General features: G+C 44.5%; 5 protein-coding genes across 5 annotated transcripts in view; 4 read left to right on the top strand and 1 right to left on the bottom strand.

Annotated features, from left to right (window-relative positions):
• LOC308152848 (uncharacterized protein) overlaps positions 1-14,671 on the bottom strand; it is a gene marked incomplete at both ends in the record, with an annotated part of 142,024 nt that overhangs the window by 35,226 nt on the left and 92,127 nt on the right. The window lies entirely within an intron of this gene.
• Positions 1,884-2,258, top strand: LOC308153408 (histone H2B; the record flags this gene model as incomplete). Its single annotated transcript, XM_080526543.1, has 1 exon — positions 1,884-2,258. The coding sequence occupies one exon, from the start codon at positions 1,884-1,886 to the stop codon at positions 2,256-2,258; it is 375 nt and encodes a 124-aa protein (XP_080382669.1).
• LOC308154640 (histone H1-like) lies at positions 5,432-6,064 on the top strand (the record flags this gene model as incomplete). Its single annotated transcript, XM_080527813.1, has 1 exon — positions 5,432-6,064. The coding sequence occupies one exon, from the start codon at positions 5,432-5,434 to the stop codon at positions 6,062-6,064; it is 633 nt and encodes a 210-aa protein (XP_080383939.1).
• Positions 7,045-7,431, top strand: LOC308152327 (histone H2A-like; the record flags this gene model as incomplete). Its single annotated transcript, XM_080525275.1, has 1 exon — positions 7,045-7,431. The coding sequence occupies one exon, from the start codon at positions 7,045-7,047 to the stop codon at positions 7,429-7,431; it is 387 nt and encodes a 128-aa protein (XP_080381401.1).
• Positions 8,408-8,818, top strand: LOC308152465 (histone H3.2; the record flags this gene model as incomplete). Its single annotated transcript, XM_080525452.1, has 1 exon — positions 8,408-8,818. One exon carries the CDS (start codon positions 8,408-8,410, stop codon positions 8,816-8,818), a length of 411 nt encoding a protein of 136 aa, XP_080381578.1.

The following is a 14,671-nucleotide window of genomic DNA, read 5'->3' as shown; positions in this document are numbered from 1 at the left end:
ATCATGTTGTGGGGGGGGGGGCAGCATCATGTTGTGGGGGGGGGGGGCAGCATCATGTTGTGGGGGGGGGGGCAGCGTCATGTTGGACTATGGCTATTTTTAAAGGAGAAAACCCACACGTTTAGCTGTGTTACTCATTCCACGAATGCATGATCCTTACAAGTTGTACCTCGTTGTAAAGGTGACTAATCAGGCTATCCAACAATATAACATATTTAAATTGGTATTATTTAAGGGGAGGAAGAATCGACTGAAATAACGTTTCCAAACTTTTTTTGAGGAGTTTATTTTTGATCATTTCTACTAGTTGTATGGTGAAGGCATGAGTGTCAAGATTGGTTAATATAATCTTACAAAGCCATGTTTACAACTCAAAAGCTGAAACTATCAAGAGCTGAGTAATATCAGGACGTGTTTCATCATTTCAGTGTTTGGTTATGGTATAACTTTTATGTGTGTAACAGTGTGACAGTAGTGTGTAACAGTGTGACAGTAGTGTGTAACAGTGTGACAGTAGTGTGTGACAGTGTGACAGTAGTGTGTAACAGTGTGACAGTAGTGTGTGACAGTGTGACAGTAGTGTGTAACAGTGTGACAGTGTGTGACAGTAGTGTGTAACAGTGTGACAGTAGTGTGTGACAGTGTGTGACAGTAGTGTGTAACAGTGTGACAGTAGTGTGTGACAGTGTGACAGTAGTGTGTAACAGTAGTGTGACAGTAGTGTGTAACAGTGTGACAGTAACATAGCCTTTATTTATGTAAACCAGCTCCTTTCCCTTCTTGTTTTTTAGTTGTTGTTTTTTTCTTTTTTTTCCTAACACCAGGGGAGCCCCCCCTCCCAAATGTCGTTGTTTGGTACCTGTACTGTAGTATCTGAAATGCTCCTCGTGTTTTGTTGTTTGTGTGGAGAATCTTGTAATGTAGGGTGAAAATGTTGGTGTAGTACTGTGCTGTTTGTTTTTACATGTATTGTGATGATGTGATGTATTGTGATGATGTGAAACAGAACATTTATTGTATGTTATTTTGAATGCGCAGATTCACAAGAGTTGCAGACCAGAGGAAGATTTGTGTTTTATATGTCTTCCATGCAGGTATGTTGCTCCACATGTTGTTTGTAATTGTTATTTGTAATGTTTGAGGGAAATTTGTGTTCTTTCTGTAAACAAATTATTCTGATGTGAAATATACATACACGGTGGGACAACCAGAATATGGCTGCCATCTTAATGGATTCACAAGAGTTGAAGACCAGAGGAAGATTTGTGTTTTATATGTCTTCCATGCAGATCAATACAAATAATTGGTTGAAAGAAGTTTGCCTGTTTGACCATCGTTACACATGTTTCAATGTTTCAATGACGGAGGTAAAAGAAGAATAGATGTGAACACAGGAAAGGTGTCGACACTGGATCTCACATTGGTTAATAATAATAACTGCTGCCATATGGAAGCCAATAAAAAAGGAGACAAGAGGAAGACACCTCCATGTTGTGGGTAGTGAGAAAAACAGGGGAGGAAATAGAAAAGAGGGGGGAGTAATGACAAGACGAGGAATCGGACACAGTAACTTGAACAGAACATTTCACATTATAGGACGCATCCAAGAAGATGAGGAAGAAGAAAGTGAAAAAACACCACGGCAACCGGACAGCCGAGTGGTAAAGCAGCGTAATGGGTGTGTGGGGGAGGAGACTTAGGAGCCCGCGCGCGCGCAGATCATTTATGTGTCCGCGAGGCAAGCGTATGTTTGTTGAGTGCCTGAGTCAAGCTCGAAAGCGTGTGTCAGCAGCCGCCTAATTTGCATAGCTCCCCCTTCATATATCGGGTAGGTGACCACAGCCCCGCCATTCGTTCCTGAAAAGAAACGAGCCATCATCAACATGCCCGAGCCAGCGAAGTCAGCGCCCAAGAAGGGCTCCAAGAAAGCCGTCACCAAGACCGCAGGCAAAACCGGCAAGAAGCGCAGAAAGTCCAGGAAGGAGAGCTACGCTATCTACGTGTACAAGGTCCTGAAGCAGGTTCACCCCGACACCGGCATCTCCTCCAAGGCCATGGGAATCATGAACTCTTTTGTCAACGACATCTTCGAGCGCATCGCCGGTGAGTCTTCTCGCCTGGCCCACTACAACAAGCGGTCTACCATCACCTCCAGGGAGATCCAGACCGCCGTGCGTCTGCTGCTCCCCGGTGAGCTGGCCAAGCACGCCGTGTCCGAGGGCACCAAGGCCGTGACCAAGTACACCAGCTCCAAGTAGTAGCGCTTCTGCCTGCTCCACTAACCCCAAAGGCTCTTTTAAGAGCCACCCACCCTTTCAACATAAGACTAATTCCATAGCGGGTTGATCTCGCGTGCTACAATGTTGTAGTACTTGAACGTGCAGGTGATCTCGCCACACTTTCTCCCTCCTGTCTGTCAAATGAACGGGTAACTAAGCTGTGCACGCATGGCCAATATATATTGTTTAATATTACTGGGGAATCACCCATCATATATAACCACGATATTAAGATAAATCACATTTAAATCACCATGGAGGTCCTCATTTAACACCCTAAACTGCACAAGTGGCACCGGAACAGCCAACTGAATGTCCTTTCTGTAGATTGTTCTAGCAGTTAGGTGCACAGGAATTAAAAGTGGATTCATCCAATTTAGTGGGGAGCCTCAAGAGTTAACCAAGTCTGAGAACTTAAACACAGATGAACCTCATTACCCTGAATTGTAATAATGAGATTAGGTAAGTAGGGCCTGGAGGACTTTACAGTGGGGGAAATAAGTATTCAACATGTTTAACTTAACATATTGCTATTGCATCTATTCACATGACATTAAGACCAGACATGATATCAACTCAATAAGACCATACAGATGAAGCAATGGTAATAATCCACTGTAGCAATAAAGGGGATGACACAGGCAAGAAGTATTGAACTCTAACTGAAATTTAGTTCAGCCTCATTCCAGTGATGGCTTCGAGATGCTTCAAGATGCTTCGAGATGCTCGCTGTATGAAAGTGAGTGATGAGGATTTTAGCCGTTCTTCAACACTGAGTCTTTAAGTCTTGAAGATTCTGGGGGTCTGCTGGTGAATATTGATCTTCAGTGGCTTCCACACGTTTTATATTGGATTTAAGCTGCCGGTTGACAGTCCAACACCTTTACTTCCTCCCTCTGGAACCAGCTGAGATGTTTTGGATCTTTGTCCTGCTGGGAGACCAGGAGCATCTTCCCTGGTCTTCTGGGTTCCACCAGAGCTCCACCGTGTGAAGAGAAGCAGCCCAACGCCGTGACGCATCAACCTCCCAACTTCACTGTAGGTATGTAGGAACTTTTTTCAGGAATGTTACAGTTTCTTTAGCTGTGTAGTTTGATTAACTTAATACCAATGTCTGGTCTTAATGTAATGTGAATAGCTGCAATATAAATATGTTGAATTACAACAATTATTGATGTGTTGAATACTTATTTCCCCCACTATAAAAGGGAGTAATGAAGAGGGAGAAGTTGTTTAGCAAACATCTTTATCCAACGTGACTTGGAACCCTAACCCTAACACCAAATACATTTGACGTAAGTGAATCATCAGATACATGTTTCTGTGATTTGGTAAGTAACATAGATTTTGTCTTTCCAGAATTACAAACAAAGTGAATGCAGACTGTAGCTCAGAAAGAGCCTGGTCAGTCATGGGGGTAATAGCCTACTGTACAACAGTGTCATCAGCATATCAATACCCTTTACAATTATTTACAGATAATCTAATCCAAAAGACTAAATCACACTTTCAATATAAAATCTCCATTGATGCTTTTTAGTTTGGGACAAACCTTAAGCCTTGTCTGTGAAACCAGCCCACTATGTCTTAACTCTATTCAGTAATGTTCAAACCTTCTATAGAAGGGTTAGGGTTAGGAAGCATGAAGCCTGATCCAGGTCTATTTCAGACAACCTCTGAATGGGTAGGTAATGGTCGACCATATCTAATGCGTTGGAGAGATCTATAAATAAAGCAACACAATGTTGTTGTTTTTCTGATCTAGGCAATCATATCATCCCGATGACATTAGGCTGGCGAAATGTGTGACAGGTGTGTGCAACGACTTGGAGTGGTCCAGCTTGATAGCTTTATTAGGCCTGTGTTTCCCTTTAACTTGACGACCCATTTGTTTATGAATTTCTGCATCTGTGCACACTTGGTCCTCTTTCAACCTGTTTCATTTATATTTTCGTTTTATGTGAAGTACGCTGTAACTTGTTTTGGGGAAAAAAGTGCTACATAAATAAAGCGTTTATTAGCGAGAGATTGATGCAACTGTAAGGCTGTAGGCCTACTTAGTCCATTATAGTACTACCCTTAGGTCGTTGATATGTTCGTCGTCTTCATTGTCGGACATTTCATATTCAGGATGAACACAATGTTGTTCAAGACGGACGACACAAGTCACAGGGAACGAATCAACCATTTATCGTGTCAGTGATATGCTGGTAATATGGCAATTGATTGTGGAGACTTCCTCACAGGAGACATGTCTTGTCCATGAAGATAGGGGGACGTTAGACAAACAACTCGCCTGCCTGCCTTCATTTATTATTATTTTTTACAAACAAAGTTATGATCGCAATTTTAAGGCTAGTTACTATCTAGTTTAGTAGCCGAACATATTCATCATAAGACTGCTGATATACATCCTCGACACGGACGACACACGTCTCAAAATATCATCGTGTCAGGATTAAAATGCTGGTGATAATATCGCAATTTATTCCTCAGAGTAAACATGCAACAATCATAGTCTAACTATGGCTTTCACCTGTCTTGTTTAGATTTAATAGGAGGGAGAGGGACACCATCTGAAAAATCACCTATAGGGACAAGCTCTCAGCCCCATCCCCGCGACTGTGTTTCACGACCACCAAAAGAGCTCATATTTATAACACCCCGCACCACATCGGGGGACCCTCAACCTTTGTACTCCCTTACCAGACAACCTGGCTACCTGGACAACGAGTGCTGGTCCCAATCGTATGCAATTTAAGACACTTTATGAGACAAATAACACAGGAAAAGCTGTGCGCACCGCTCCCTCCGACAGTGGAACGGTGGGGTTTTGAGAGAGTCACAACAAAACACACGAAGCCTTCGCGGCTCACATGACTTTATTCTAAACGGAGGCAAGTCTGCTCGCTGGCCCGTTTGCATTTGGACCTCAACTCGGCACCACTGGTGACTTTTAGCCCGTTATTCGCGAGGAGAAAACACAGGCGCCCGAACATTTCGGCAGCAGACTGCTGAGCAGGGATGGTTGAGTCTGCACGGTTCTCATGCCGCGTTTAAGGACAGCCCCCTGCTCCGGGTTGAGCTTCATTCTCACAGAGCAGCTTTGCAGACTAGTTGGTTTACCGGAACGAACGAGACTTTCTACAGACATGGCAGAAGTCGCACCAGCAGCAGCCCCCGCGCCGGCCAAAGCACCTAAGAAGAAGGCAGCAGCCAGGCCCAAGAAAGCAGCTGGCCCCAGCGTTGGCGAGCTCATCGTGACGGCCGTGTCCGCATCCAAGGAGAGGAGCGGCGTGTCTCTGGCCGCGCTCAAGAAGGCGCTGTCGGCCGGTGGCTACGACGTGGAGAAGAACAACTCCCGCGTCAAGGTCGCCGTCAAGACCCTCGTCACCAAGGGCACTCTGCTCCAGCTCAAGGGCACCGGGGCCTCCGGCTCTTTCAAGCTCAACAAACAGGCTGTCGTGGCGGCCAAGAAGCCGGCGAAGAAAGCCGCCACCCCGAAACCCAAGAAGGCGGCCACAAAGAAGCCCGTCGCTGCCAAGAAGTCTCCCAAGAAGGCAAAGAAACCCGCAGTGGCCAAGAAGTCTCCCAAGAAGGCAAAGAAGCCCGCGGCAGTCACCAAGAAGGCCACCAAGAGCCCCAAGAAAGTCAAGAAGGCCACACCGGTCAAGAAGGCTCCGGCTAAGAGCCCCAAAAAGGCCGTGAAGGCAGCCAAGCCCAAGGTAGCCAAACCCAAAACGGTGAAGCCCAAGGCAAAGAAGGCAGCCCCAAAGAAGAAGTAAACATTCAAAGTGTTCTTTCCGACACCATTTGTACCACAAAAAGGCTCTTTTAAGAGCCACCCACATTTTCGTAAAAACGCATTATCATCCATGACGACAGGAAAAGTCGAGTGTTTATTTTAGTATTTTACACCAGTGTCAACCACGGACTTACACACACGACAATCATGGTTTTACTTATTGAGTAAATAATGAGCAGTAATGAGAGATTTGACATCTAGGTCTAGTTTACACTTTGACGCTATAAAGTGTCACTCGGTAGATCTGTGTGCGGGAGAGGATGGTGGGGGTATGACAGTGTCCATAATGATAAAGTTGCATATAATATCAACATATACAGTTAGTTCCTCTTTCCGTTACACCAATACGTTATATTTGGACAGAAAGGCGGGAGATAACAGAACACTTTTCGCTCAGTCAGGAGTAACGTACTACAGAGAGCTGGGAACGCACTTCACAATGTACATATTATATACGTATCAATTATATATTATTATTATTATTATTATTATAGTATGGCATATACTAGTTTTAGTATATTGAATATGTCATGTCAGGTCTTCTGACGCTGGTTTTCTCTGTGTACCACATGTACAAAAGAAGAGATTTGGTGAGGCTGCATTCTCATTTTATGCACCCAAATTGTGTCTCCACTGCCAGTTTACATTAGGGATGCAACCTCAGCGCATATGTTCAAGTCAAGACTAAAAACCCATCTTTTTAATATTGCCTTTAAATGACCTAAATAATTAAATTAAGATTATATAATGATTACATTTCTATTAATATTTCTGGCGCGCGAGGGAAACTCACAAAGACAGAAGTGTCACAATCTCTGTCTCTTGATTGGATGAGGTGACATCGACCCAGTGGCCAATGAACGCCGTCAAGGCGAGCTATAAGAACGACGCTCCAAGCGGCGGAACTGTTATCTGAAATTATTTTCTTCATCTTGTTTGAGATCCTGCTAAACCGTCACCATGTCAGGAAGAGGCAAAACTGGAGGCAAGGCCAGAGCAAAGGCAAAGACCCGCTCTTCTCGCGCCGGGCTTCAGTTCCCTGTGGGCCGTGTCCACAGGCTCCTACGCAAGGGCAACTATGCCCATCGTGTTGGCGCCGGCGCACCGGTTTACCTGGCCGCCGTGCTCGAGTACCTGACTGCTGAGATCCTGGAGTTGGCCGGCAACGCCGCCCGCGACAACAAGAAGTCTCGTATCATCCCCCGTCATCTGCAGCTGGCCGTCCGTAACGACGAGGAGCTGAACAAATTGCTGGGCGGTGTGACCATCGCTCAGGGTGGTGTGCTGCCCAACATCCAGGCAGTGCTGCTCCCCAAGAAGACCGAGAAGCCCGCCAAAGCCAAGTAAAAGTTATACTACGGCTTTGACCCCACTACTTAACCCCAAAGGCTCTTTTAAGAGCCAACCACTTCTCTCTCCAAAAGTGCAGTCCATCTCTCCCTCCACTGTTTGTCTGCGTTATGAGTGTTTCATGTTGTGAAGAACACTAATTGTGATTTCATGTACGAGGCAGAGAACGCACCCATACATATTACACAGGGTTGGGCAGAAAACATCCTCGTGATGTCACTGCCTCAGCATTTGAAATAACGTTTAGTCCTTTTTTACGGTTTTAAACATCACCCCTTCCTTGTGTAGTGGACCTTGTTCTTCCATAATAATAGTTTGCGTTTGTTGGTTCATCATTTGTATGAACTGGGTGAGGACAACTAGTTATGAAACTTTAGATTAAAATTAGAGGACAACAATGTTGAAATTATAGATTTAGAATAGAGGACAACAATAATGAAATTATAGATTTAGAATAGAGGACAACAATGATGAAGTTATAGATTAAGGATAGAGGACAACAATGTCCACAACAGCAGCGAGATTAAAGGACGTCCAATGGCACACAACCACTGTAAAGACAAAATAAGTGTCTGCACCACGCTGATCTCTGTACATAATGTTTACACTGTTCTTGTTCATTTGTATTCATATAGTCGTACATTACATACTTTTTTGTATCTTCACATTTGTTTTGGCTTTAAAAAATAATAATTTAAAGGATAGATTATCATTGACAAAAGATATCGGAATTACATCTCTTTGAAGCCAACGGTTTGGGGGAGGGGCCAAACAAAGGAAGCGCGCGGCAGGGTCTAAGTGTTTGAATTTGTGGACGGTGCTCGTGTCCAATGGCAGCCGGAGAAGGAGGCGCCAACGAGCCAATGAGCTCGTCTATAGTCGCCAACCAATCGGGGCACGACTGGGGGTTTATAAATGTACAACGTTCGGTAGAGATTGGTTATACTCCAACTGAACGAAGGAAGATATCGTCATGGCCAGAACCAAGCAAACCGCTCGTAAATCCACCGGCGGCAAAGCCCCCAGGAAGCAGCTCGCCACCAAGGCTGCCCGTAAAAGCGCCCCGGCCACCGGCGGCGTGAAGAAGCCTCACCGTTACAGGCCCGGCACCGTGGCTCTGAGGGAGATCCGTCGTTACCAGAAGTCCACCGAGCTGCTGATCCGCAAGCTGCCCTTCCAGCGCCTGGTGAGAGAAATCGCCCAGGATTTCAAGACCGACCTGCGCTTCCAGAGCTCTGCTGTGATGGCCCTGCAGGAGGCTAGCGAGGCTTACCTGGTTGGTCTGTTCGAGGACACCAACCTGTGCGCCATCCACGCCAAGAGAGTCACCATCATGCCCAAAGACATCCAGCTGGCCCGCCGTATCCGTGGAGAGCGCGCCTAAGATCACCACCCTGATCTAACAATAGATCCCCAAAGGCTCTTTTAAGAGCCACCTCAATATTTCCCTCAAAGGCGTTTTTCCATTTACCACCCGTGTAGGGCGTTAATCTATAGGTTATACGACTCAAATGAGTAGCCTGCAGGGATGCTGACCGTGCCATCTCGGTAACCGAAATACATGTAGGCCAATTCGTTGTGATGGTCTAACTATGATAAGCACTCCTTATGTAAAATAATCCGAAGTAAATCAGGGTCAGTCAGTGTATTCTGTAGGTCACGGATTTTCTCCACACAAGGTCTGTGATTTACTTCGGCTAAAGCTTAATGGTGCTGGGAGGACATCAAAATGCGGTACCCCCATAGGCTGTTCTTAAAATAGATAGTATATGTATATATACAGTGTTCAGACCCCTTCAATTTTCCACATTATGTGGTGTTATAGACTCAATTTAAAATTGATTAAATTAGAAGAATTTGCCATAAATCCACACACAATGAGCACATGATTATAAAAGCATGTTGTATTGAATATGTCAGGGTTATTAAAACACGTTAGGCTATACTGCATATGTGAATGAAATGTGCCACAGTATGTATTGTAAATAAAGTTTAATCTGATTTGATGGTTAGGGTCATTTACATTGTACAAGGAAAACATTTAAATGTAGAAAATAATAATAATAATCTCTAAAAAATAAAATAATCTCTTTTACAGTTTATTGAGAAAACATTGAAAACAAATGTCCTATTGGCAATCATTGGATCATTCAAATGAAGATGACCTGACCCCAGGAATATGTAATAGAGGTCCAGTCTGACCAGATATGAACATCCTATGACTGTTGACACCATCACAGGATTGGGCTTCAATAATCTCAGATTCTAGATTTCACAGAGAGAGCTCAATCTGAGAGTCAACCCTCTGAGATTCATTGAAGTGGGAAATAATTACATATTACTCTTAAAACCAAATCACAGAATACAGAATAGTAGGTTATGATAAAGCATCACTCACTTATGGGGAGCTCTAATATTACACAGCTCAGCACTGTCACCCCAACAAGTCCCAAAGACCCCTTCCAGCCCAATTGGGCTAGTTTAGGTTGCATTGTGCTGGTAAAATTGGGCTTGGGCTGGTGCACAGAATTTGGCCTGGTTTCCCATGAAAAAAAATGTTTTAAAATAACTTGACAGAGACTGTGTTAACTGTGTTAAATATGCTGTGATCACCATGCTAATGTGTGTTTAATTGCAGACCATGCTAATGTAAAATTAACACATTTTATTATATTGCCAATTCAATTGGGGGTTGGTTTTAAAAAGGCACATTCATTGAGACTATAGAGGATGTCACATGGAAATGGATTTCATATGATAATACCATGATTGAATTGAGGTTATCTTCCATGATCATATTTTGCCATTGCATTGAACATGAAACAAGACTAAGCATTGTCATTACTTTGACACAGCATTGCTAATCGAAACAATCAACAAATATTATTTTTGGTATTTGAGCAGTCCCTTTGTTTACTCTATTCTATTCGTTTTTGATATGTATAATTATTATATATTCTATGCTATAATATTTGGTCTGGTTTTTATCAATTTGGGCGGATTTTGAGCACTTATTGGGCTGGTAAACATCAGACCAATCTGGCAACACTGCTGACCACTCCTCTCAACCTCCCAGTAACAGCGTCCAGACAGACCCTTACGATATCTAGCTAGCTAAATAGCTAGCTAACTTAGCTAGTGCTAACAGCTGAACTGCAAAACTTATTCGCTTCATAACTTAGCAAATAACGTTACATTGATGAACAAAACATCCATTAATTGACTAAACATATCCATTAGGTAAAGAATTCTAAACGTAATAACATAATTAATTAAAACCACATTTAACATTACCTGAACAGGCACACCGCACAGCACAAGAGACAGCTCAGCAGGCAAATTCAAATCTCTCCACGTGAAATAGGGTGCAACCATTCGGGTGCATGACATTTTACATTGTTTACATTTTTGGCATTTAGCAGACGCCTTATTCCAAAGCGACTTACAATCAATCAACCATTCGGGTGCATGAAATAGGGTGCAACAGTTTAAAAAAATAAAATAAAGATCCAATAATAAAAATACAACAAATTATATCAGTTGGTCTGTGTAACTGGGGTGGCAAGTAGGTTGGCAGGACTTCTTTCAATGGTGGCGGCTCCCACCCTTTGTTACCATTGATAACTACGCAGCACATACCGAGACCCCCTATTGAATCTCTCTGGAGGCTGGGGTTGGTACCTGTCTTTCCCAATTTTCACTGCATGGCGTGTGTCTCCCGAATTCACTGCATGGTGTGTCTGGGTCCAGTGTGAGCTCACAGGCATCTGGGAGAAGAGCAGAGACCAAATCAGAGAAATAAGAGGAGTAAGATATCGAGCCTGTTTTTCATGAGTCTCTCCCTCTCCTAGATCTCTCTAATTATATCTCAGGGTTTGTGGAGAGTATCAGTGGAGAGAGACTGTTAGCTACTTCAGGATAAAGAGACTCACCTTGTGAAAACTGGGCTCTGGTCTGGGGCTCTGGTGGTAGTAAGATATCCACTGCATTCACTACAGACACACAAACACATTCACAGAAAGAGAAAACATTCACTTCATATCATATTACACACACATTATGTACTGTACACAAAGTGATGATTAGGACATTGGTCTGAAGTTAAAGGGACTAGAGCAAAGTGATGATTAGGACCGTGGTCTGAAGTTAAAGGGACTAGAGCAGACGTGGTCCAACTAAGGCCCATGGACCGGATCCGGAGATGTCGGAGTTTTAATCCGACATCTTTTAACCAAAACAATAGATTTGATTCTGTTATGCCCTAATTAGTTTCAGCACAATATGAGGTCACATGCTATAAAGGTGAATTGTTGAATTTAATCTTTCAGTACAGCAGAACTCGTGTAGATGGCAGTAGAAGTAGGAGCCCCTGCCTGTTTCTGCTCAATCTTACTGTGTATGTTACGGTACATGTGGGAAAACTAGGGTTAGGGTTAGGTGCTAGGGTGCTACAGTTAAGGTTAGGGTTAGGGTTAGGGGTAGGGTTAGGGGTAGGGGTAGGGTTAGACATGCCAGCATGTACCAAGTCAACGTAGCACCTAACCCTAACCCTAGTTTTCACACATGTACCGTATTACCACATGTACCGTAACATGTAGACAAAGTCCGAAAATGAATGAATTAATGAATGAATGAATGGTCTTTATTGTCATTAATACAGTACAGGTACCATACAACGAAATTTAGGAGGGGGGGCTCCCCTGGTGCTAGGAGAAAAATACTAAAAACAAGAAGGGAAAAGAGCTGGTTTACATAAATAAAGGCTATATACACTATCCACTATACTATACTACTATACTATACAAATAAAACACTGTGCTGTACTCTATGCTATGCTATAAATATCCTAACATTTCCTATCTCTGAACCTTATACCTTCCCCACCTTCCAACGCAGCCCCACTTCGTAGTTGCTACTTGTAAAAGATTTTTAAAAATAAACATTGTTTATTCATAAAATGCGGCTGATATTCTATCGGCGCCTATCAGCATTCATTAAAAATCCTCCAATACAATAAACATTTTATCTGTGTGTGTGCAAAATTCACTGTGAAAATACATAGGGGAGGAGTCGGGGCATGCGCAGATTATAGGTTTACCTAGGCTGCAGCCTAGGGCCACTACCACTAGGGGTAGTAAAAATAAAAATAAAATGTGTGAGACTTGAGAGCCCTGAATATCCGGTTGTTAAGTCTGAAGTCAAACTTGACGTTTTGCAATTTCCGGGTTCAATACAGAAATTCTCCGCACCAGAATACCAGTATACTACAGCGGTAGAATGACAGTTTAATCGTTTTTTAGACTGGGATCTATTCATACAACAAGGGACACAGCACTTTCCTGTTTTCCCCATATTGTCAGGGTATTTGAGCCTCGGAAAGGCGCTATATAAATATAATTTATTATTATTATTATTATTGCGACATTTCGAAGACAGCGCCTCAGCCAACTTTGGACCCGGAAACACGTCGCGACTTAACAACCGATATTCGGACAGACAACAGGAGAGGAGAGCAACAGAGAGACAGACAACAGGAGAGGAGAGCAACAGAGAGACAGACAACAGGAGAGGAGAGCAACAGAGAGACAGACAACAGGAGAGGAGAGCAACAGAGAGACAGACAACAGGAGAGGAGGGCAATAGAGACAGAACTGAGGTGAGATAGATAGATAGACTTTCTTTGTCATTGTTACAGTACAGGTACCAAACAACGAAATTTAGGAGGGGAGGCTCCCCTGGTGTTTAGGAAAGGAAACAGAAACACATTTTGGAAAAAGCATAGATGCATAAAATCACAAGAAGGTAAGGAGCTGGTTTACATCAATAGAGGCTATGTACACAATCCACTGTACTATACTGCACAGATAGTCAACTAGGGTTGTCATATTTCACAAGAAAGTATTTTTTCACATTATTTTAAAGTGTCACAGTTTGCAGGCTTGAAAATGTACATGTTTGTGCCTCAGCACTAGCTGCCATACAATCCGTCCGGACTGTCCTGGGCCCAGAACTTAGGCCTTTTCTGTGTTCAGGGCCTTGACGGCCCTGTGGTAGAAGCTGTCCTTCAGTCTGTTTGTCTTAGCGGCCGGGGTCCTGTACCTCCTGTTCGAGGGCAGCTTGACAAAGTGTTCGTGCCCAGGGTGGGTCGGGTCCTTGGAGATCTTGGAGGCCCTCCTGAGACAGCGTGTTTTGTACAGCTCCTCCAGAGAGGGGAGGGTGGCGCCGGTGATCCTCTGTGCTGTTCTCACGACTCTCTGTAGATCGCTTCTCTCCGCTGCCGTGCAGCTGTGGTACCAGTTGGAGATGCCGAAGGTGAGGATACTCTCCACTGCGCCGTGGTAGAAGGCCACCAGCATCTCCTGCTTGCTGTGTTGTTTCTTGAGGCATCTCAGGGTGTATAGCCGCTGTTGTGCCCTCTTGATGGTGCCTTTAGTGTTGTCCTTCCAGGCCAAGTCATCCCGCATGTTGTGTCCCAGGAAACGGAGGTTTGAGACTATCTCCACGCTCTCTCCGTCGATGAGCAGGGGCAGGATCTCGGACTTTTTCCTCCTGACGTCTACGATGAATTCCTGGGTCTTTGACTTGTTTAGCAGCAGGTTGTTTACCTTGCACAGCTTGCTCAATTGCTCTACCTCATCCCTGTACGCCGCCTCGTCCCCCCCCCGAGATACATCCCACCACGGTGGTGTCGTCTGCAAACTTTACGATGTAGTTGCTGGGGTGGATGGGGGTGAAGTCGTGGGTGTAGAGGTTGTAGAGGATGGGGCTTAGCACGCAGCCCTGGGGTGACCCAGTGCTGAGGCTGAGGGCTGTGGAGGTGTGGGGGCCCACCCGCACCCTCTGGGGGCGGTCGGTCAGGAAGTCCTTGATCCACGCACATATAGAGTGTGATAGACCCAGGTCTAGTAGTTTGGTCACTAGCCTGTCTGGAAGGATGGTGTTAAAGGCGGAGCTGAAGTCCACGAAGAGCAGTCTCGCGTAGCTGTTTCCCCTCTCCAGGTGGGATAGAGTGGCGTGGAGAGTCGTCGCTATTGCGTCCTCTGTGGACCTGTGGGCTCTGTAGGCGAACTGGTATGGATCCAGGTTGGGCGGGAGGCGTGTGAGTATGTGGGCCCGGACTAGTTTCTCGAAGCACTTCATGATGATTGGTGTGAGTGCCACCGGGCGGTAGTCGTTTAGGCAGCTCACCGTGCTTTTCTTCGGGACTGGGATGATAGTTGAGGTTTTCAGGCAGGGT

This window comes from Nansenia antarctica (assembly GCF_963989245.1).
Source record: "Nansenia antarctica genome assembly, chromosome: 3".
Classification (NCBI taxonomy): Eukaryota; Metazoa; Chordata; class Actinopteri; order Argentiniformes; family Microstomatidae; genus Nansenia; species Nansenia antarctica.
This window is presented reverse-complemented; position numbering and strand designations above follow the sequence as displayed.